General features: G+C 42.4%; 1 protein-coding gene across 1 annotated transcript in view; it reads left to right on the top strand.

The window, feature by feature from the left end:
• mdn1 (midasin AAA ATPase 1) overlaps positions 1–24,386 on the top strand; it is a 194,542-nt gene that overhangs the window by 92,194 nt on the left and 77,962 nt on the right. The window contains exons 44-59 of the mRNA XM_078212495.1: positions 620–779; positions 1,373–1,489; positions 4,289–4,494; positions 5,229–5,374; positions 5,960–6,162; positions 6,444–6,664; positions 7,276–7,389; positions 10,107–10,236; positions 11,801–11,922; positions 12,630–12,763; positions 13,811–13,965; positions 17,713–17,833; positions 19,293–19,503; positions 20,580–20,805; positions 22,125–22,254; positions 23,267–23,437. Coding sequence (XP_078068621.1) covers positions 620–779; positions 1,373–1,489; positions 4,289–4,494; positions 5,229–5,374; positions 5,960–6,162; positions 6,444–6,664; positions 7,276–7,389; positions 10,107–10,236; positions 11,801–11,922; positions 12,630–12,763; positions 13,811–13,965; positions 17,713–17,833; positions 19,293–19,503; positions 20,580–20,805; positions 22,125–22,254; positions 23,267–23,437 — 2,567 coding nt within the window. The remainder of the gene's footprint in view (positions 1–619; positions 780–1,372; positions 1,490–4,288; positions 4,495–5,228; positions 5,375–5,959; positions 6,163–6,443; positions 6,665–7,275; positions 7,390–10,106; positions 10,237–11,800; positions 11,923–12,629; positions 12,764–13,810; positions 13,966–17,712; positions 17,834–19,292; positions 19,504–20,579; positions 20,806–22,124; positions 22,255–23,266; positions 23,438–24,386) is intronic.

Raw genomic sequence — 24,386 nt, 5'->3', positions numbered from 1 at the left:
TAGTCATACATCCATAATGCCAGATCATGAATATTACAGGGTATTTTATACAAATGCAGTCTTTCGGCAATCATAGGATACTTGCAGTGCAGAAGGAAGCTGTTCGGTCCATTGAGTCTGCGCCAACTCTCCGACAGAGGATCCCGCCCAGACCCTTTCCCATAACCCCATGTATTTACCCCGCTAATCCCCCTAACCTGCATATCTTGGGACACTAAAGGGCAATTCAGCATGGCCAATCCACATAACCTGCACATCTTTGGACTGTGGGAGGAGACGGGAGCACCCGCAGGGAACCCACGCGGACACTGGGAGAATGTGCAAGCTCCACACAGTCACTCAAGGCCAGAATTGAACCCGGGTCGCTGGCGCTGTGAGGCAGCAGTGCAAACCACTGTGCTGCAACGGCACTAAGTGGATGAGTGGAAACTGTAGTTGTGAAAGTGTTTCTTAGATGTGGCAGGCGAGTTGCATGTCTGTCTGAATTGCGTAAATTTACTGTCAGAGCTTTAACGGCTAGTTTATTTGCACATTAACTTTTTTTATTGTTTCCTTTAGAAGTTGCGCAGCCTTTTGAGTAATTGTCAGTAACGTGTTGTTTGTTATCTTTGTGCTTCAGAATTTTCAGAGTTGATCACAGAATTCCAGCAATTTAAACTCCAGCGCAGTCAATCTTTGGACGGTCAAAGCCGTGGCACGTTTGAGTGGGTTAATGGGATGCTTGTACAGGCTTTGAATTCCGGTGACTGGCTGCTGCTGGATAATGTCAACTTCTGCAGGTAAGACAATTATCTGAAAGTATTGTTCCATAATTTTTGCAGATTCTGACTTTGTTGTAAATGTTGTCCTCAAAATTAGGCCTCTGTGCAAAGTCGGTCTTTACTTGGGCGGCATGGTGGCACAGTGGTTAACACTGCTGCCTCACAGCGCCAGGGACCTGGGTTCAATTCCCGGCTTGGGTCACTGTCTGTGTGGAGTTTGCACATTCTCCCTGTGTCTGTGTGGGTTTCCTCCGGGTGTTCCGATTTTTTCCTCAGTCCAAAGATGCGCAGCTTAGGTTGATTGGCCATGCTAAATTGACCCATAGTGTCAGGGTGACTAACAAGGTAAAATACGTGAGGATAAGGTCTGGGTGGGATTGTGGTCAGTGCAGACTTAATGGGCTGAATGGCCTCCTTCTGCACTGTAGGGAATCTATAAAAATGCAGGCAAAATGCACCATATCCTTTCACACCTGGTGTGTGACAACCCAGTATGGAAATTGCAGGAATTTGTATCCACTGTAAATTTAACTTGAGTTTACTGATGCACAGAAGTTTAAATTTCTATTTATCCATTTGTTAATCATATATATTTTATACTTACTATTTAGTCCTTCGGTGCTTGATCGTCTAAATGCTCTTTTGGAACCTGGAGGGGTGCTAACCATCAGTGAACGGGGAGTGATTGATGGCACCAGCCCAACAATTGTCCCACACCCAAATTTCAGGTAAGCAGTAAAGGTGTTTGCTTTCCTAGTGGCGATTTCGGGCAAGCGATTAATTCCAGATGTTTCAGCACACATTAACTGTTACATTTCCGGAAACCAGTTAGAGCCAATCTTTGAACACTAAAAGCAATTAATGGTACCCTTACTTGCAGATCCCAAGCGAGCACCACCTAACCCAGTAACCACATTTGGGTTGGCGTCTATTTACTCCTCAGTTCTCTGTCCGAAGGGCAGGCCCAGCTCACAACACCACAACCCCAATCTTAGCGCACATGCACTCTCTCTCACACACACACATTCTCTCTCTCTCTCTCTCTCTCTCTCTCTCTCTCTCTCTCTCTCTCTCCCTCCCCCGGAGTCAGTGTTTCTGTGGCGACATGCACTTTTTTAACATGTAGCTTGGAGCTATGGATAGTGATGGTGAAGGCTCCAGTTTCTTCCCATTACATAGTTGACCAAGAATCTCTAGAGGCACAAATGAATCCCCAGTTAATGCCCATTGCCTTCTCAAAGTAAACACGGTTAATAGGCAATTAATGTTAACAAGGCAGAAAAAGTATGAACACAAGCAAAGGGCTATGGATGCTGGAAATCTGAACAAAAAATGCTGGAAATTCTCAACAGATCAGACAGCATTCGTAGAGAGAAAGAGTTAACATTGGTTGATGAGCTTTTCTGAAGAAAAGATAGAAATGTTAAGAGTTTTTAAGTCAGTAAAAGGGGGCAGGAAGAAAAAAAGTGAAGGTCCATGATATGGTGGAAGGCAGGAGAGATTAATTCACAAGGTTACATGATGTGAGCCAAAGGAAATGATAATGGGTACAGTAAAGGATCAAGGGTTATGTCCAGATCAGGCACGAATAATTGCAGAGTGGCCATCCGAATGCAATGTGATGGACTAAAGGAAGAAACAGGGCACCAAAATAACAAACACAACACAAGGTGGAGGCAGAGGTTATGATCTAAAGTTGAACTCTACACTGAGGCCCTTCTAGCTGTAGAGTGTTTAATTGAAAGGCGTGGTGCTGTTCCTTGAACTTGCATTGAGCTTTATTGGAGCACTGTAACAGGCCATGAACAGAGAGCTCAAGAGTGGGAGCAAGATGGAAAATTAGGTAGGAATCTCAGGGTTACGTCTGAAGACCGAATGGAGATGTTCTGCAGAATGGTCACCCAGTCTATGCTTGGTCTGCCCGCCATAGAGGAGACCACATTGTGAATAATGAATACGGTATACAGAAACATTATGAAATTTTGTTCAAATGCAATGAGATTCCCTATGTCAACCTCCTATCAAAAGCTTTTCATTTCATGTCAGGCATATTTTGTGTTACTGTGATGGATTTTACTTTTGTATGTCACAGTATTAACTGGCATTTTTAAACTGGGGTTTTTTGTGTGGAATCCTGTACAACAGAGAATTAATGTTCCATTTAGAAAAAATATTGGGCCAAATCACTCCATTGGCAAGATACTTGTTTCCCAGTATGTTCGAGAGCACAAACCTGGAAGTTGCACAGAAACCTCAAAGGCAAATCAAACCAATTTTCATTTTAAAAAAAACAAATGACAGGAAAGCTGTTTTTAAAAACTGTGGTTTCCAGCCCATGCTCAATGGTCCAAGACATTATTCTTCAAAAATGGGGATTTCTGAATCAAACCTCTGCCATTCCTCAATTTTGCAGTCTGGAGGGATGGCAACTAACTCCAACCAGTAATCAAGTCTTACCTTCTCTGCTACCTGTTCTGTAATTGCCATTCCATCCCCTCTCTGCCATTCACAGACTGTCTCTTTGATGTTTTATCGATGAAGAAGGCTTTCCATTGATGAATTTCAGAGTAATTTGCCGTGTAGATGCAGCCCCACCTCCAACCCATCCAACAGCTCACTTCCTACTAATTGGCTTGACTTGGGCCCAGGAGGGTGAAACTTCTCGCATTGACTGAAGGGCTTTCTTCTCACAGCCTTGAACTACATGGGACACAAACCATCTGCAATTTTTCTCTCCACTCTTTAATATGCATATTTCAATTTATTGACAATAATAACAACACACACTGTCCGTCCTAACAGCCACTGATGCAAAGGAGTAATGAACCACATGAAAATTCATGAAACTTAGCATAATATTGGTACTGCTGACCTGAGGTGAAGTTGTTTTGTTTTGCTGCAAGAAGTTGAGTATAGACTTGGTGCTTGGCCCTGTGGTTAGCACTGCTGCCTCACAGCACCAGGGACCTGGGTTCGATTCACAGTTTGGGACTGTCTGTGCGGAGTCTGCACGTTCTCTCCGATCTGCGTGTGTTTCCTCCCACAGTGCAAAAGACGCGCTGGTTAGGTGCATTGGCCATGCTAAATTCTCCCTCAGTGTACTCGAACAAGTGTTGGAGTGTGGCGACTGGGGATTTTCACAGTAACTTCATTGCAGTGTTAATGTAAGCCTACTTGTGACACTTTATAAATAACTGAACTTAAATCCTGCCAACCTCTCCTTTTTTCACTTTTCACTCCCTCAGCCTATCCTCCAGAAAGGAGTTGTTTTTCTCCACTGAATCACATTGCCAACCATTGCCCTCTTGAGCAGGTCCATCTGCTCTTCATCCTGTGTTCCAATTATCATTCCTCAAACATGGAAAAGTAATTAATATTTGATACTTCTGAACACTTGTATATTCTTGTAATGAGCTCACAAGCCTCTCTAAGTTCACCTTCTGTGAACCTCCATAGTGTTGTAAAAATGTCCTCGGCTGATACTATTTTCAGGCTTCACATTTAACTGCCTCTTTACTTCAAAATAGGCTGTTTATGACGATGGACCCAGCTCACGGGGAAATCTCTCGGGCCATGAGAAATCGTGGGATTGAAATCCATGTTGCAGGCGAGCATAACGACCCTTTGGATAAACAGGATTTTAAAACGCTGTTACACGGACTTGGTTTCATCGGAGACCATCCATGTAATGAGTTGATGGCACTGTATTCGGAAGTAAAGGAAATCGCAGCAGGTAAACCCCAAACATTCAAAATCAATCAAATTCAACTCTTTTGGTAAACTGTCAGAATGAACGGAAGTGTTCCTATATTTTGTTGGAACTGTTACATATCCCAGTTGCTCATCTTGTATTAGGTTTGGGTTTGGAGATGCCAATGTGAAATGTTTAGTTCAGGTGACTGTAAATTAAGCCTTTGTGTAGAAAAAGATATAGGCACATAGGGATTAAGAGCAGATGTGGGCAAATTCAGCCCTTTGAGCCTGCTCCGCCATTCAATCAGATCACTGCTGATCTCTCCCTGGTCTCAAATCCACCTCCCCACCTGTTCCCCACATTCCCTTATCCCTTTTTATGCTAGAAATATATCTATCTCCTCCTTTAAACCATTCAATGATTCGGACTCCAGCACCCTTTGGGGCAGCGAGTTCCACAAATTCACCATCCTCTGTGAGAAGTAGTTCCTCCTCATCTCAGTGCTAAGTCTACTGCCCCTCAACCTATTCCTGTGATCTCTTATTCTAGATTGCCCCATAAGAGGAAACATTTGGTCTACATTTACTTTATCAACCCCTCTTAAAATTTTACCTCAATCAGATCCCCCTCATCCATCTAAACTCCAGCAAGTATAAGCCCAAACTATTTAATCTCTCCTTGTACGTCAACCCTTTCATCCTTGGAATTAGCCTGATATCTTTGAATGCCTCTGATTTATCACTTTATTTTTCCTTTTTTCTTTAAAAATAAAGGTACTTCTTCCTCCATCTCGTCTCTTCTCCACGCTGCTGTTCTCATTGTTCAGCAGCTACAACATGGTCTCAGCTTGGCGGAGGCATTCCATCGAGCTTGCTCTGAAGCGTTTGTCCTTTCACAGACGTCTCGAGCTCATCAGGAGGTGAGGGTTAGGAACTCTCTTCTGAAGGGAGTTCACAACTTGTAACAAATTTTTTGGTTTGATTTATTTTTGTCACATATATTGGTATACAGTGAAAAGTATTGTTTTTTACAGGCTATACAGACAAAGCATGCCGTACATAGAGAACATAGGGGAGATGAAAGGAGACAGTGCAGAATGTAGTGTGACATTCATAGCTAGGGTGTAGAGAAAGATCAACTTAATATATGGAAGCTCCATTCAAAACTCTGATGGCAGCAAGGAAGAAGCGGTTCTTGAGTTGGTTGGTTGATCTCAGACTTGGGTTGGAGGAAATTAACATTTTAGCACAAATATCGCCAAGCATGTATATTTATTAACATTATAAATAGTGAGTTACCGTTCAGACAGCAGTATCGCATAGTGCACAATCTCTCAGATGTATTTTAATTCATGTTAAAGTTATTGTCAATGCTTTCACCTGAGAAGCTATCTTCAATTTTCCGCCGCCTTGGTCAAAATTACATTTGAGTTGAAAGTAAAAGAATTTAAATATGGCGTGGGTTATTTTGAGAGCCATCAAATTATTATTCTTTTATGTTGCAGCAAGCGCAAGAACTGGTGGAGAAACACAAACTTACTTTGATGTCACCCCAGTCCTGGGGTGATTCTTTGGTCTCTATGGGATTGTGGCCAGATTCTATCCCATCAGCAATGTTTACGGCGGAGGAATCCATGCTGTCCATGGTTCATCGGGATGGACAGGTGCTTGCCTACTATTTGAACCAACTGAGCCTGAACAACAACAGGTGGGCTGAAGGCATTCGGGAAAATTTAGAAAAGGGCAAACTTCTTAAAAGTTGGATTATTTCCAATGTATTTGTTATCTGAATTGCTAATATCATTTTCTGTTTACCTTGGTTAAAAATGGTTAAGCGCAGCAAAAAGTGTCACTCGCCAGTAGTGCAGATATTCCAAATCCGTGTGTGAGCTATGAGGGAAAACCTGGGAGTTGTATGTTTTTAACAATGTTGGATGTTTCTGCAAAACAATGTTTGTAAATGATGTTGTTCTCGCTTCCCTGAATCAGGTCTCGACCTCTGACTCTGACTGATCTCGAGCTAGTTTTGCAATCCAACAACATGGACAGTCTTTTATTCCACAACCGTAGAACAGCAGTTCAAGTCGCTGACGAGTTGTCAATGGTTCCTGCTGCTGTCAGGCTGGTCACAGAGAAAGCATCAAATCAAGATTGGCTGTTAAGAGCCAGGTGGTTGTGCCACACAGCAAAGAACCACAGACACTTACCAGGTAGTGTGCCGCAACTATCAGTGTTCAACCATGTATACTTGATGATGCGCTTCTGTCTTGCTAGTTAGTCAAATCATTGTTAATGACTTTTCTTTTGTAAAACTGGGGGATCATCAGTTGACGCCACATACTGAAGACTTTCTCACTACACAGTCGGTGTACCTACACCGGGAAGGCAGCTCACCATCACCTTTTAAAGGCAGATAGGGATGAGCAACTAATATTGGCCTTGCCAGTAATGCTCATATCCCAGGAAAGAATGAAGTTGCACTTGACAGTGTAATGTCTGCTAGTGCACAAAATTGTATTCTAATTTGTACCCTAAATAATGATGAAGATCTTCACCTATACATAAGTGATGTAAATATTATTTAAATAATTTCATTAATATTTGTATTTAATTGGTACAAAATATGTATGGAGTATGACTGATAAACCTGACTTTGCACATTCTTAGGAAAGTGTGAATGATATGAATTCTAACGGTATGTAAAGCAATAAAATGTGATGTGGATTGTATAGGGTCATTGACAAGTAAAAGCTCAAAATTACACTATTAGAATTTGTATATATAGTAATTGAGTTAGTAATGTGGCTTTTTGTACCTACAGAGTTGGTGTGTGCCCAGTTAGAGGCAGGGGCGAAAGCTCTTAATGTAGCTTACGCCAGTGTACTGCCTGCAGGAATGAAAGAAGTTATACAGCAACTACAGCTCGATGCAAATGGTAACGTACTCTTTTATCAATGGGAACATTGGCCTTTTTGTTTAGTTCAGGGTCTGCTCATTTTTATTTTCGGGTGAACTAATTACATAATTGGGGGATGGAGAGATGTCGAATGGACTTAACTGACTGAATAGCACAAATTTTTCACCAAAGCCGATAAATGGTGGTGTTCCTTTGTCCTTGGATGATCTCCCCCCCTGCACCTCCCTCATTCCCCAACTGGGGGAGGTGATCTTTCCCTATCAATAGACCTTCATAATTTTAAAAATCTCTATGGATTCGTGTCTTGGCTCCTCTGATCCAGTAGCAATAACTTCAGTATCTTCCTGAGACTCTAGTTTCCCAGCTTTGGTGAATCCATGCTTTCTAGGGTTTTTAATTTAGTTTTTCATAATGGGGCGTCCAAAACCGGGTGCTGTACCTGAACTGTTTCCTGAGAAAATATGTATGTTTAATATTGCTTTGACTATCTGCCCTTGCCCTTAACTTGAAATATGACAATTCGCAAAGGGAGCAAGCGCAAGAGAACAATTTATTATGGGTGTTTGTAAATCTTGTATATTTTATAACCCTGCTCTGTACTTCAGAGAACATGGGACGTTGGTCCAGACTTTTTAAAAAATTCTTCAAAATCTTTTAATTTGCCTGTGTTCTTTGGAAATGTCACCAGCACTTTATCCACAAGACTCTTATTATTGATTTTATAATATTACTATCACTCTTTATTCGTAAAGACACTTCAATAAACTTAAACACACTTGGGCCAGATTCTCTGACCTCACCCACAGCTGGGATTATCTGGTCCTGCTGCAGTGAACGGAGATTTGGCTGAGTGCCAAATTCTCCTCTTGCTGGCAGTGGTAGCAAGGTGTGTGAGACCGGAGAATTCCAGCCATTAAAAACAATCTTATGAATGCTTAAAACCGCGCTGTGTCCACAACAACCTTCCCCTCTTGGCAAGGAAAATGCTGCAGTATAAACATGAATTAATGTGAAATACTTTCTACAATTTATTTTTCTTGGAGCAAACATTCTCCCCAATGAATTAACTTTGCGCACCTGAACATTTCTTTAGCTGTTATAAATGATATGAAAAGATACTATGTATTAATTTATGTAGCTTTTGATCTTCGTTTTAAGGCTTCAGTCGGTACATTAATTTTGAAGTCTAATCACTGGACATGGCATCAATGATCACAAAGCAAAGGCCCGCAAGACTTCCATTCCCTATTTATTTTGTTTTTGGTGTAGTTGGGGTTGAATATTGTTCAACACCGGGTGAATCCCCCATTCAAGTAGGATTGTGGTATCTTTTATAAGTGTGAACAATCAGCAATGGCAGATGAAGCTTTATCTGAAAAAGGCCACCTCCAAAATGTTGCATTTCCTCTACATTTTGTGTCAGCCTAGGTTATATACTCCATCAATGTGTGAAACGTACACTGGTGGGAGCATTACTAATTCAGCCAAAAGTACTGAAATTTACAAATTCTGAACCATCCCTCTTCAACATGTCAATGAATGAATTCCAAGTATAGATGTGTCTTACAGGTATTTTTCTGCTAGGATTGGGTGCAAACAGCATCTTCCCTTTCTCTACACCATGCACCAAAGAAACATCTTGGTCAAAAAGGTTGAGCAGTTCAATGTTTCTTTTATAGGAACAAGAGTAGGCCATTCAGCCCTTTGTGCCTATTCTGCCATTCAATGAGATCATAGCTGACCTGTGGTCTAACTCCATATACCTGCCTTTGGCTTATATCCCTTAATACCTTTGCTTAACAAAAAAAATCTATCTCCGATTTAAAATTAGCAACTGATCTACCATCAAGTGCTGTTTGTTGGAGGTGAGTTCCAAGCTTCTACCACCCTTTCTGTGTAGAAGTGCTTCCTAACATCTCTCCTGAATGGTCTAGCCATAATTTTTAGACTTTGCCGCCCAGTTCTAGAATCTCCAAACAGTGGAAATAGTTTATCTTTATCTACACTGTCTTTACTTGTTAATATCTTGAAGACTTCAATCAGAACACCCCTTAACCTTCTGAATACTAGAGAAAACAGGTCTAATTTTTTGTAATCTCTGCTCATAACTTGATCGCTGAAGTCCAGGTATCATTCATGTAACCCTACGCTGCACTCCCTCCAAGGCCAATATACTCTTCCTAAAGTGTGGTACCCAGATCTGCCCACAGTACTCCAAGCGGGGTCTAACCAGGGTTTTGTACATGTGTCCTTGTATTCTAGTCCTCTAGATACAAAGGGAAGCATTCCATTTACCTTCTTGAATATTTTCTGCACCTGTGGCATTTTAAAGATTTATGCACCTGAACCCCCAAGCCTCTTTGGATTTCTACTGTATTTAACTTCATACCATCTAGAAAGTACCCTGATCTTTCCATTTTCAGTCCAAAAATGAATAACCTCGCACTTGCTTACATTGTAATCTATCTGCTACAGTTTTGCCCATTCACCTGGTCTATCAATATCCCTTGGTAATTTTATGCTATTGTCTACACTGTCCACAATGCCGTCTAACTTTGTGTCTTCAGCAAAATGACTTTCTATGCCATTATCCAAGTCATTAATAAATAATGTGACTGATTGAGGCTCTAACACAGATCCTTGTGGGACACCACTAGTCACATCCTGCCAATTTGAGTACCTACTCATTATCCCTATTTTCTGTGGCCTGCCACTCAACCACTTTTCTTTTGCAGAAAGTGCCGCAATTCCTTTGGACCCCCGATGGAACCAGCAGCATTTGGATATTTTACTAAATTCTATGGCATATTCTGGGCTACATTGTTCAAAAGAGCTTCAAACACAGCTCCGCTCCATTGCTAACAGGTAAGCAAAATTACTTTAGCAAAATCAATTGGGCTTAAAGCCAGAAATCTGTGCTCTAGTTATCGTATTTGCTCAGCTTGGGTCCCAGCAGATCTATTCTGCCTGAGGCCTCAGTACATCCTGGGCCCAAGAATAGGTACAAGAGTGGAATCCCAGAGGACCAAATGAGCACCGTTACCTCTTGGCAGTATTTAACTGAGTGTGGCACCAAGGAAATTGGTAGGGTTGAGAGGATGAACACTGCATAGGTTGGCATTGCATTTGATTTGATTTATTATTGTCACATGTGTTGGAGGGTTTTTTGGGGCTGTACAGACAAAACATCATGGGCGGAATTCTCCGATCGCACTCTCCCCAAAACCGAAGAATTTTGGCAGGGCACAGGTGTTGAGGATAATCGAAGTCATAGAATCATTACAGTACAGAAGGAGGCCATTCAGCCTATCATATCTGCACCGACCACAATCCCACCCAGGCCCTATTCCCATAACCCCATATATTTACCCTGATAATCCCCTGACACTAGGATCAATTTATCATAGCCAATTAACCTAACCCCCATATCTTTGGACTGTGGAAGGAAACCAGAGCACCAGAGAAAACCCACGCAGACACGGGGAAAATGTGCAAATTCCACACAGACGGTGACCCGAGGCCGGAAGTGAACCCAGGTCTCTGGTGCTGTGAAACAGCAGTGCTAACCACTGTGCCGCCCCATAATCTTGGAGGAGATTGCCTATCCTTGTTGTTTGCGGTCTGTGAGTTATGAAGTCTTGGATCCAGAGGGAGGAGCCGAGCCTTAGGCCACAGAGTTTGGAAGTGAGCTTTGTTGGGTTAATGGTGTTGAAGGCTGAGTTGTAGTCAATAACTATCTGGCGTATCTAGCACAGAAGAAGATGGCTGCAGTTGATCAGTCATCTGAGCCACAAACATCATGGCAGGAGTCCCACAGGGCAATGTCCTAGGTTCAGTTAACTTCATTGATCTTTTTTCAATCATCAAGTTGGGCTGTTCACCAATTGCAATTGAACTCCATTTGGAATCCCTCAACAAAGTGGTCCACGTCCGCGTGTAGCAAGACCTGGGCAACATTCAGGCATGGCCTGATGTGGCAAGTAACATTTGCATCACACAAGTGCCAGGCAATGAACATCTCCAACAGGAGAGAATCTAATTATCTCCCTTTGACCTTTACTGTCACTGAAGCCGCCACATCAACATCTGTGTGTGTGTTGGGTGGGGAGTGGGCTGGTGCGAGAAGAGCACATCACAGGCTGGGAATTCTGCAGAAGGTAACTCATCCATGACTCCCCAAAGCCTGTCCATCATCTCCACTACCTGTGGTGGAATGTTCTCCCCTTGCCTGGATAAATGCAACTCCAACAGAAGCTCGATACCATGCAGCATGAAACAACTCACCTAATCATTCATGAAATGTATCTACTTTGCTTTGGGCATTCTGACAGATTTTGAACTTTTGATGTGTCTTTGAGATTTTATGAATTGGCTGTGCTCTGATTCTGCACATAGACAGTTCCATGTTTGTTTTGGTTTAATTTTGTAGGCTGGCACTTCTGATGGACAGAGAGGAAAGAGGATACATGGAGAAAACATTGTTGGCTTCTGATGCTGCAAAGAAATCAGGCAGGAGGAGTGCTTTAAGGATATCCATTGCATTCCAGAAAGGTACTCCTGTCAACAGGGAAATGGCCTTGTGTACCATAACATTTTTTCTTCATCTTTAGCATTAAGTAAGTTTGCTTTATTGATTCAAATGCGTGTCCAGTGAACTGATAAAATCAGGCAAGGAAGATCTTCTATCCATAAGAAAGCCAGCTTCATTTTTTGATCTGTTAATGTCAATTCTGGCACTCGGGAGTAATAACAGAAGAAGCAATCACATTATCAATTCCTGTTTGCCTGACAATTGCTGTGACCCCTGGAGGCGAGTCTTTAAGAATTACTGTTAATACAGAATGTGTAAAACTAGCTGATTAACCATAGAATCATAGCATCCTATAGTGCAGAAGGAGGCCATTCGGCCCATTTGTTCTGCACCAACTACAATTCCACCCAAGCCTCACCCCCATAACCCCATGCATTTACCCTAGCTGGACCTCCTGACACTAAGGGGCAGTTTAACATAGCCAATCTACATAACCTGCACATCTTTGAATTGTGGGAGTAATCCGGAGCATTCGGAGGAAACCCAAGCAGACATGGAGAACATGCAAACTCCACACAGACAAATCCCCCCTCGTTTGAAATATATTTTGTGCTAATTAGGTGCTTGATGTAAAAGTGGTTCCATACAAATAATCTAAAGGATGACTACATGCAAGGAAAATAAGAACTTTTGAAATTGTAAAGAAGCCTTTATTTCATTCTTTTAGGAATGATGAACTTTGATGACCTGCCTCACCAAGTCTTGGCTCACCTTGCTGCTTTTTTTGAAGCCTGGGATGCCTGCGTTATGCAGTGCATAAAGTCTCCATTTTCCAGTCTGGAGGATTATGTCTTCCACGAGGCAAGTATTACTCATCGTTGTTGACCTGTGTCCGTTGCTAGCTTTGGATCATGTTCCATGGGAAATGTATAATGCATGAAACAGGCCAACGAATGCCTCCCCGAGGCCTGCCAGTGTAGAAATGGATAATTGCAATAGCTAACTATTGTATTGCTTCTGATGGAGGTCTATCCCTAACTTCAGTTGTAGCTGTAATGTCGTATGTTGACTGGGCAGTCTCCTATGCTGTGGTTTACTGAACCCAGATCAAATGTTCGTGTAATAGTACAATCTACAGCTGAATTGGGGTTAGAGGGCACGGTACAGTGTGTTTGCATGTAATTCATCACCATTTTAGAGTCACATATACTGACTATTTTGGTTTTTCAAGTATAGTGAAACAGCAAAACTTTTAATTTAGGAAGCAAAGAAGTCGGTTTGTTTGGAGCACAGTAGTCAGTCTGCCGTACAGGTTGAGGAGATGGGAGATAAAAGACCATTGTGCTGCAACGGTGAGGAAGGTGTAATTTCATAGAATCCCTACAGTGCAGAAAGAGACCACTCAGCCCATCGAGTCTGCACCAACTTTCAGAGAGCATCTTACCCAGGTCCATCCCTCACCTTATCCCTGTAACTTCACGCATTTCCCCCACGTATGCTCCTAGCCGACACATCTTGGAACACTAAGGGGCAATTTAGCATGGCCAATCTACCTAACCTGCACATATTTGGACCGAGGGAGGAAACCAGAGCACCTGGAGGAAGCCCCGCAGGCAGAGGGGAACGTATAAACTCCGGAATCAAACCCAGGTCCCTGGCGCTGTGATGCAGCAGTGCTAACTACTGTGCCACCGTGTCGCCCTTATAGTGAGATTGTGTTTTTGTTTTTAAGAATGGCAGTGTAAAAGGACATGTACAATTTTAAAATAATATAAATAGCAATGTTGGAAAGTCCGTATAGGTATATGTTTGAGAATTGAGACACTGAAAACTGGTATTTCTATTGCATGGTCAACCTCAATAATAGGGCATTCTTCAACATGTGTCACTACTTTCTGACCTCCATAGGTACAGTGCAACACTTTGTGGCGGGATCGATTCTGGGCAGTATCAGACAGGGTTACTACAGATCCTGAGGGAATCGCACTGCTCTCTCTCCACTGGCACTGGGTCATGAAACACCTCCTGAAAGACCAACTCAGTCAGCTATCTGACTTTTCTCAGTAAGCATCCATATAATTTGTATCCAGCATCCTGACAATGTATAATTCTGTTAAAGTATTCAGTCTTTGGTACTCAGTCAAAATAGTATTTAAATTGCCTTAACGTAGCAGCACTCCTAACTCTGAAGGCTTTTCTTATTGACAATGGCTGAGGCCATTCAAAGGCTGAAGATATTCTGACTCTAGTATCTTCGGTTCTTGGGATCATCTTGCATAACAAATAACAGTACAACTTTGTTCTTGTTTGAAATCTGATGGGCGGTAATTCCAAACTAATCATCCTGTTATAAATACATAAGCGAAGAGGTGATATGTAGGGATTGCCACTCTGTGACGAATATTTTGCCAACTTAAAGTACCAAGATCTAGCAGCAGCCTGGACGAGAGCTACCAAAAGGTAGACAATAGCTATCCAGAATAGCTGGCTCAGACAAATCCAGATGATACCAAAACCTTGTGAATTGAAAACCCTTCATCATATCTCCATTGTAGTTAGTGCTGCCAAACTTTAGGTTGTGTAGACAACTGTCATAATTTCAGTTTGGCTAAATGTTCTGTGGCTCCATCTTGCTTCTTTCCTGACCAAACATCATCATCATGTTTATTGCTAAAGTTGTGTTTTATGTAAATGTGAGTGGACTTGAATCTTCTTGAATTAATGTTGAAGTATGCAGTTCTTCAGCCCTTTCTTTGTCAAATCATCTTCTAGCATTTCTGGTGATTGTGGAGTTACTAATTAATGTTGCGATACCTGTTTATAAGTCGGTACGTTTATATAGAAAGGGGAAAAAAATTACTCAAATGAAATATTGCATATTATAACCTTTTGACGTTTGATTAAATAGTTTTCAGAGGGCATTTATCCTATTGCCTGCAAATGTTGCGTGGGAAGCTAATTTTGTACAATTCAATTTAGATATTCATAATTTTTATAATGAATAACAGCAATTATAAAATGGTTTGCTCTTGCTAAGGAGTATGAGTAAGCTCTCCCTGCATTAAAACCAATATGTCAAGACAATAAGGAAATTAAGTAGGTTATAAGACTCTCCTAAAGCTGCCAGGTTGAGGTTTGAGAATCTGAAGTATTAGCCAGTGAAAACTGCTGCAATTGTGCAAGAAAAAATGAGATCCACTAAATGTGTAATGCAATATGAGACAGCAAAATGTAGAGAAATAGAGTCGTAGAGGTTGACAGCATGAAAACAGGCCCTTTGGCGCAACTTGTCTATGCCGCCCAGTTTTTACTATTAAGCGAGTCCCAATTGCCCACATTTGGCCCATTTCCCTCTATACCAATGTTACCCATGTCACTGTCTAAACGTTTTTTAAAAGACAAAATTGTACCTGCCTCAACTACTACCTCTGGCAGCTCATTTTAGACACTCGCCACCCTCTGTGGAAAAAATTGCCCCTCTGGAGCCTTTTGTATCTCGCCCCTCTCACCTTAAACCTATGCCCTCTAGTTTTAGACTCTCCTATTTTTGGGAAAAGGTGTTGACTATGTACCTTACCTATTTTATAGACCTCGATAAGATCACCCCGAGCCTCCTACACTCTAGGGAAAAAAAATCCCAGTCTATCCAGCCTCTCCTTATAACTCAATCCATCAAGTCCAGGTAGCATTCTAGTAAATCTTTTCTGCACTATTTCTAGTTTAATCATATCCTTTCTATAATAGGGTGACCAGAACTGTTCACAGTATTCCAAGTGTGGCCTTTCCAATGTCTTGTACAACTTCAACAAGACGTCCCAGCTCATGTATTCAATGATCTGACCAATGAAACCAAGCATGCTGAATGCCTTCTTCGCCACTCTGTCCACTTGTGACTCCACTTTCAAGGAGCTGTGAACCTGTACCCCTAGATCTCTTTGTTCTGTAACTCTTCCCAACGCCTTACCATTAACTGAGCAAGTCCTGCCCTGGTTCGATCTACCAAAATGCATCACCTCATTTATCTAAATTAAACTCCATCTGCCATTCATCAGCCCACTGGCCCAATTGATCAAGATCCCGTTGCAATCCGAGATGACCTTCTTCACTATCCACTATGCCACCAATCTTGGTGTCATCTGCAAACTTACTAACCACATCTCTTAAATTCTAATCCAAATCAATAATATGAATGACAAATAATAGTGGACCCAGTCCCTGAGGCACACCGCTGGTCACAGGCCTCCAGTTTGGAAAACAACCCTCTACAACCCTCCCCCCTCTGTCTTCTGTCATCAAGCCAATTTTGTATTCAATTGACTACCTCACTCTGGATCCCGTGAGATTTAACTTTATGCAACAACCTACCACGTGGTACCTTGTCAAAAGCCTTGTTAAAGTCCATATAGACAACATCAACTGCACTGCCCTCATCTACCTTCTTGGTTACCCCTTCAAAAAACTCAATCAAATTTGTGAGACGTGATTTTCCACACTCAAAGCCATACTGACTGTCCCTGATCAGTCCTTGCCTCTCTAAATGCCTATAGATCCTGTCTCTCAGAATATCTTCTTACAACTTACCTACTACAAACGTTAGGCTCACTGGCCTGTAGTTCCCAGACTTTTCCCTGCAGCCCTTAAAGAAAGGCACAACATTTGCCACCCTCCAATCTTCAGGCACCTCACCTGTGGCTTCGATTCAACTATCTGCTAGGGTACCCACAATTTCCTCCCTAGCCTCCCACAATGTCCTGGGATGCACGTCATCAGGTCCCGGGGATTTATCTACCTTGATGCACTTTAAGACTTCCAACGCCCCCTTCTCTGTGATATGTACACTCCTCAAGACATAACTATTTATTTCCCCAAGTTCCCTAACATTCATGCCATTCTCAATAGTAAATACTGATGAGAAATATTCATTTAGGATCTCATCCATCTCTTGTGGCTCCGCACATTGCTAATCTTGTTGATCCTTAAGGGGCCCTTTGTAAAAGCTCTTTGGATTCTGCCTTGCCTTATCTGCCAAAACAATCTCGTGTCCCTTTTTTACCCTCCTGATTCCCCCCCCCCCCCCCCCTTTAACTTTTGGGCCAGACCTATCATTCTCCATAGCTATCTTAAAACTAACAGAATTATGGTCACTGGTCCCAAAGTGATTCCTCACTAACACTTCTGTCACCTGCCCTTCCTTATTTCGCAAACGGAGGTCAAGTTTTGCCCCCTCTCCAGTTGGGCCATCCACATACTGAATGAGAAATTCCTCCTGAATACACGAAACAAATTTCTCTCTCTATCCAACCTTCTAATACTATGGCTGTCCCAGTCAATGTTCGGAAAGTTAAAGTCCCCTACTATTACCAGTCTATTTTTCTTGGAGCTATCCGTAGTCTCCTTACATATTTGCTCCTCAATTTCCCATTGACTATTAGGGGCCTATAGTACAATCCTCTCGGTGATCTCCCTTGCCTTATTTTTCCTGTTGCCTGTTCCCTACATTTCTTTTGGGGAGGGTGGATGGATGTCCTCTGGTCCTGGTGTGCATTTGTGATACCGGTCTGTGTTTTTTCTGGTCTGAGTACACCTCTTCAACAGATGCAATTATCTGTTTTCCCTGCCCCACGTTTTCTTGGTTTTTCTACATGAGTCAATTCTAACCTATGTAATGATCCAATCCACCGGTGAGATGGTAAATGTGATTACAAGTACTACCTCCATGGAATCCAAGACGTTTTCATTTTTGTGGATAACGAAGCATTTGTTTTAAGCAGGAGTTCATTTGTATTGTAATTTGGATTCTTTTCATGTAGAATTCCTCAAGAAATTCACGCCATTTCAATGAACCTGCAGAGCCATCTGGCTAGTCCCGGCGGAATGGCTGCCACTTTGAAGGGACTACAGAATTCATTGGGTCGTCCTCTTCCATTCAAGGTTAGTGAAATTCAATACTGGCCTGTCCTCCTTCACGGTGCCACCTGACCCTTGCAGTAGCACTCGTGGCAGGATTGAGGAAAGCAGAAAAGCTTATAATTCCATGGTGGCACAGTGGTTATTAGCACTGCTGCCTCACAGCGCCGGTTCGACTCCCGGCTTGCGTCACTGCCTTTGCGGAGTCTGCACATTCTCCTCGTGTCTGCGTGGGTTTCCTCCAGGTGCTCCAGTTTCCTCCCACAGTCCGAAAGACATGCCGGTTAGGTGCATTGGCCATGCTATATACTCCCTCAATGTACCCGAACAGGCGCCAGAGTGTGGTGGCTAGGGGGATTTTCACAGTAACTTCATTGCAGTGTGCTAAGCTCCGTGTGACTAATAAATAAGTAAACTTTAAATTTTAATTAAACTTTAGATCGTCCAAGAGCATTGAGATGTTGGTAATTGGGCAAAGGTTCGAGCTGATCAAAGCTAACGTTTGGTAAAGTTCCACAAAGGCAACCCGGCTATAAATCACCAAGTGGAAATAATCAGCAACCTTTCCAGATTTGAAAGTGATCCATTGAAGATGCTTGAAACTTTCTAACTTCTTAAAATACTGATTAAGAAGAGCCATAACTAAAAATTCTACAAACTAAGGGATTGGTATTGGCAAAATTGACTATGAGGAAGAGGAGTAACTGGGATTAACCATATCCAATAAGAAATGTAGCCAGGGAGGAAACCTGCAGCAAACGAGGACATACAGCGTTACAGGTGCACAAATGATGCATCAGATGTGGTTTGTCTCACCAGAAAAGAGAAGGCTGATGGTGACCCAGTGGAAATTTTTAACTGTGGAGGAGTCTGATCGGGTCGATGTAGAGAGAATCCAAAACTGGAGACTATAAATAAATGTTTATTTAACCAGAGAGTGGATAGAATGCACAACTTGCTGCCACAAGAAATAGTTGAGATGCATTTAAGGCATTTCTATTTGCTCCACAGTAAAATGGATTTACCAGAGATTAGCCGTGTGACAGAAATTCAGGAACTCCTTTTAGCAAATACAGTTCACATCCAATGGTGAACTAAAGTAATTATGAAGATTAAGTAGCATTAGTATGCTTTAATATAGCATTAGAATGTGGTCATAATGCTGTGAAATTATACTTTTTATGTTATAAACTGAACCTGTAGATTAAGCATTTAAGCATTCCAGTTTACTTAGAAAAAAGAGAAACTGCATGTTATGAGGTGTTCTGCTGGCAGATCATTATTCTTAAATGGAGTCAGTTTTTGAACCAGAGAGATTGAATTAAAGTCGGTAAAGATTAGCCTGGTTGAAGCAGGGAGGGAGATCATGTATAAAGTTAACTTAATCTGTGGGAGTGGTTATCTATTCTGCAAATGCAGTACTATTCCAGATATTCAAGGCTGTGAAGCTCAAAGTTGACAAAAGTACTTTTTTCTCTTTTAGGCCGAATCTGTCGTGGAATGTGCATCTAAACTCAAGGTAATGAGCTCTGCCCTGGATGTACTGAGACTGAGGCCAAAAATGACGGACGTGACTTGGAAAGAACAACTTCATAGAATAAAGGCAACTGCTACTGATTGGAATATCAAGCGACACTTGATGTTAGCTTGGGGTCTCGTCGTCCAAGCAAATCACTTTGCAGAATGTGATACTGGTATGCTTTTTGTTAAAAAAACACATCTAATGCTTTAGGATAGCCTGAAAATTGAAGTTACAGCTGTGTTCCAGAGGGGGGAGAGAAGCAAACTCAACTCCTTTTATTTTTCTCTCCATCTGTCCGTAACACAGGTGTTTTTAATGTTTGAAATAAATTGTGACATTTTCCCCAAACCCTCTGAAGTCAATTTTTAAAATGGCTCAATGCAAACTCTCCGGGTTAAATTAGAGGTATTGTTTATTCATATATTCAAACCCAAGGGATGGTCAGTGCAGCTACATACGTATATGTACGCATACACATGCAAACAAGATGGAGATGGACCAAAAAGAGTTTTACAACTATGAATAACTTAAAACAAAGATAGGGATCCTGATGCACATGAATTTTAGAGTCCAGAGCCCAGTGAGAGTTCCTTCACGTAGGAGTTAAAGTTCAGGTAGGTTCTGCTGGCTGAAAGCAAGAATTGCTCAATTCCTTCAAAGTCGGTGATGATGCACCAAGATGGGGTTGATATCAAGACACTTGGTCTGCTCTGCAGGCAATGGCAGGAATCTTTCAGAAAGTCCGGCTCCAGGAAGGTTTGGACTTGAGGCAAACTTAGTTATCAGCTTGGAGTCCAGTTTTGGCATTGATAAGCTGAATGTTGACAGCAGATGGTGGGGTGGGCAGGGCCTCGGATGGGAAGCTCATCCTTTTGCCACCTAAGGGCCTTTTCCTGCCCAACCTCCATTTTTCGGTGACTGGGGATATCCACCCTTGGAGCCTAGGGGAACCTGCGGACCTCCCCCTGACCTCGCCCTCTCTTCTGGCCACTGCACATAGAATGACAGTTGGATTGGCTGGCAGCTCTCCAAAGTGAGACCACTTCCCGGTGATGAGTGGAAGTTCTGCCAGTCAACGCTCCTGCTGGAGTTGGTTGGGATATGTTCCCTGCTGATTCCTCACATGGTAGGGGCTGCGCCCTCACCACCCTGAAAATTCAGGCCCACCAGATTTTTCAAGTTGATGATGCTCAAATAATTAGCTGTTGATTTTTGAAGCAGTTATGGCATTATCATTTTGTGTTTCAGGCATGTTGCAGTGTGCGGTAGATGCACAAACCTCAATGATGAAATCTCAGGGTCTTCTAAACTCTTCAGACTCCCAGAGCCTTGAGGCTAGCCTACCTCAGCTGGATGGAGCAAGTTTGAATCAATTAGCAAGTACAATTCAATTGTGGCCTGCACTGGAGTATCTGGCGATGCTCTGCAAGTATAAAGTAGTGGCTGACCTTTTGGATCTATCATTAACCTCCAGGTAAGCAAAGAAAAGTACATTTATTTTTATTCATTCTTTTCGTGGGGAGTGGTTGTCACTTTCAAGACCAGCAGTTATTGCCCATCCCTAATTGCCTTTGAACTTGAGTGACTTACTAGGCTATTTTGGTGGGCATTTTAAGAGTCAACCACATTGCTGTGGATCTGGAGTTGCATGTAAACCACAACAGGTAAAGATGGCAAATCACTGACCATTGATAGTTTGATGGTCATCACTGAGACTAGATTTTCATTCCAGATTTATAATTAAATTTAAATTCCATCAGATGCCATGCTCGGGTTTGAACCAGTGTCCTCTCTTAGCCTAGGCCTCTGGATGACTAAATCTAGTGACAATACCACCATGCCACCATCTCCCCCTTCAATAGCTGTTCAACTTGCTTGCCACCTAAAAAAACAAAACTGCTGCACACTACAAAGCTTGCCAGTGGAGACCACTGTCAACCAGCCCTATCAATGGATTGCCCATCTTTATAACATTGATCAGTGCAGTCAGTTTTTATGACCCTCAGATTCTGTAGTTGTAAATGTGCAAAACTGAAACCATGCAGTGAATACCTGGTGATCAACATTTGTATATGTGCCCAAACATGGGAAGCTCAGAACATAATATTTAAACTGTTGAAAATGGAACTGGGCCACACCCTTTCCTGCTCTCTCAAGACATCAAACCACAAACTTCATTTTGAGGGTGTGTGTGTGTTTGAGATTTTCTATCACATCAAAGGGAATGTGGAGTTATTTTATTAACAATATTTTCAGCCTGTTTGCAAATCATGGTATTGTTTGCCTGTTATAGAAAGTGAAAATCATAGAATACCTACGGTGCAGAAGGAGATTCGGCCCATCGAACCTGCACCGACGTCATCCCACCCAGGCCCTATCCCCGTAACCCTACACATTCACCCTACTAATCCCACTGACACCCCCCCCCCCCCCCCCCTAACACTAAGGAGTGATTTAGCATGGCCAACAACCTAACCTGCAGATTTTTAGACTGTGGGAGGAAACTGGAGCACCTGGAGGAAACCCATGCAGACACGGGGAGAATGTGCAAACTCCAGACAGACAGTGACCCAAGCCGGGAATCGAACCCGGGTCCCTGGTGCTGTGAGGCAGCAGTGCGAACCACTTTATACTTTATTTTACCAAAGGTGCCACATACCCATCATTAACTATCTCTTTTTCCTTTATTGTCAGCCCTTTGTTTTAATTTTTTAAAAAGACTGACTTGAAAACCAGTAGCCCAACAATACCAATTGCATTGAAGTACTAAACTTCATGTTTTATCACCACCAGTGCCAGAGCTAAACCAGATCAGTCAATGATGCAAGCTCAACTCCGTCAATTAATATCATTCTGCTTACGGTCTACCCCAGTGGCAACTCGAGAGCTCCAAGGATTTTGGTACTTGTCACAGGTTGATGAGGTGAGCACATGAATACAATCGGGTAAGTTAAGCATTGAAATGCTGTAATATAATGTTGTGATTTTCTTACCCGGGTGTCAGAAGAAACTTTGTCTCACCTGACAGACCTGTTGTCCTTCTCCTTTTTACGCAGTGTGTAGATTGAGTGGTCACACAATGACGTGATGCCACGGCTACAAAAGAGGTCACATGTTGGGAGCACGGGCAGAGTATAAGCATGAAGTTGCTGCTAAGCTAGTAAATAAACTACTGCCCTTTATAAGTCTGTTATCAGTGTTTCAGGAAACCCACACATTTACACTGTACAAATGATTCACAACCTGCTGCTGGATTTTAAGACTGGGGGCTGGGTTTGGGGGAAAGATATCTTTTTGCGAGCATGGGTTCAGTGTTTTGGTGCATTTGGGGCTTCATTTGCATCTGGCTATACAATACCTAACCTGAGAGTCCTTGATGTCAGTAAAAGGTTCTGGAAAATGCAGGGCCTGAACTTCTGTGAAGTGGCAATCAGATTGTGACTCCACCATCTGAGTGCGTTTCCTCCGGGTGCTCCATTTCCTCCCACAGTCCGAAAGATGTGCTGGTTAGGTGCATTGGCCATGCTAAATTCTCCCTCGGTGTACAACTACAAAAGTGTATAGACGCATATGTACGGAGATGGACCAAAAAGAGTACCTCAGTGTTCCCGAACAGGCACTAGATTTTCACAGTAACTTCATTGCAATGTTAACGTAAGCCGACTTGTGACACTAATAAATAAACTTATATTTAAATAGTTTCTAGTTTAAAAAATAAATAAATTCATTTTTGCAAATTAATTCCTGGAACACCTCACGTTTAAGGCATATGAGGGGCTCTGTTTTACCCTTGGAAACACTAAACCTGACAGATCAGTGAAACCCCAAATTGTATATCAATATGGATATGTACACCCAAGATGTCAGTGAAAGAGCAAAATATTTGATTAACTATTTAGAGATACAGTTTTATTAATGTGTTCTCGTTATCCCAGCTCTCTCCTGAAGAATTAAAGTTGCTGAGTTCAGAACTGATGTCAACCACATTTGGAACATTCTGGAATAGCTCTGTTACAACAGATCCTGACTATTGGCTGACGTGGAAACCCCCCACATCCATAGGAGTCGATTGGGTGCCGGAAACTATCACCGACAAATCCCTAAAGGTTGGTTTTATTTTCCTTTTAAATAACTTGTATGAGTATGAGGTTTGCCAACAGGATAGCTAATAAGTGAACAGTTGTACAATGATATTAAATCTATAATTCTCAACAAGTATTTTGAACAGTAAGAAGTTTCACAACACCAGGTTGAAGTCCAACAGGTTTATTTGGTAGCACAAGTTTTCAGAGCGTTGCTCCTTCATCAGATGAGTGGAGAATTGGGTTCACAAACAGGGCATATATAGACACAGACTCAACTGCAAGATAATGGTTGGAATGCGAGTCTGAACAGGTAATCAAGTCTTTACAGGTACAGACAATGCAAGTGGAGACAGGGTTAAGCACAGGTTAAAGAGGTGTGAATTGTCTCAAGCCAGGACAGTTAGTAAGATTTTGCAAGCCAGCAAATCGTGGCGGGGGTTACAGGTAGTGTGACATGAACCCAAGATCCCGGTTGAGGCCGTCCTCGTGTGCAGAACTTGGCTATTAGTTTCTGCTTGGCGATTTTGCGTTGTCGTGTGTCTTGAAGGCTGCCTTGGAGAACGCTTACCTAAAGATCGGAGGCTGAATGCTGAAGTGTTCCCCAACATGTTTTGAAAAGCAGCAGCGCAAACAATTCGTGCTCTGTACGTAGGCTGAAAACCTCGCCCCAGAATTGGGGCGGGTGAGGTTCCCAAAACGGCAGGGAGACGCTAGTGGCCACAGAATTCAGTCCTGGGCCCGCTAATCGGATGCAAATGGGGATTTCTATATTGTGATCAGCTCCAAGCTGTAAATTGTGGAGCTGATTACACTGAAAATCTTGGTCGCGGAGGCCATGGCACCCGGTGGGAAGCCTGCGAACCGGCCCCGTTGATGTCTCCTGGCCCGCTGCGCTACTAGAGCAGTGCAGTGGGCTGGAAGAATCCCCCCCCCAAACCCCCCATATGTCCTTTTACCTACAAATTCTTCT

Source organism: Mustelus asterias, chromosome 5 (genome assembly GCF_964213995.1).
Source record: "Mustelus asterias chromosome 5, sMusAst1.hap1.1, whole genome shotgun sequence".
NCBI classification, from domain to species: Eukaryota; Metazoa; Chordata; class Chondrichthyes; order Carcharhiniformes; family Triakidae; genus Mustelus; species Mustelus asterias.
This window is presented reverse-complemented; position numbering and strand designations above follow the sequence as displayed.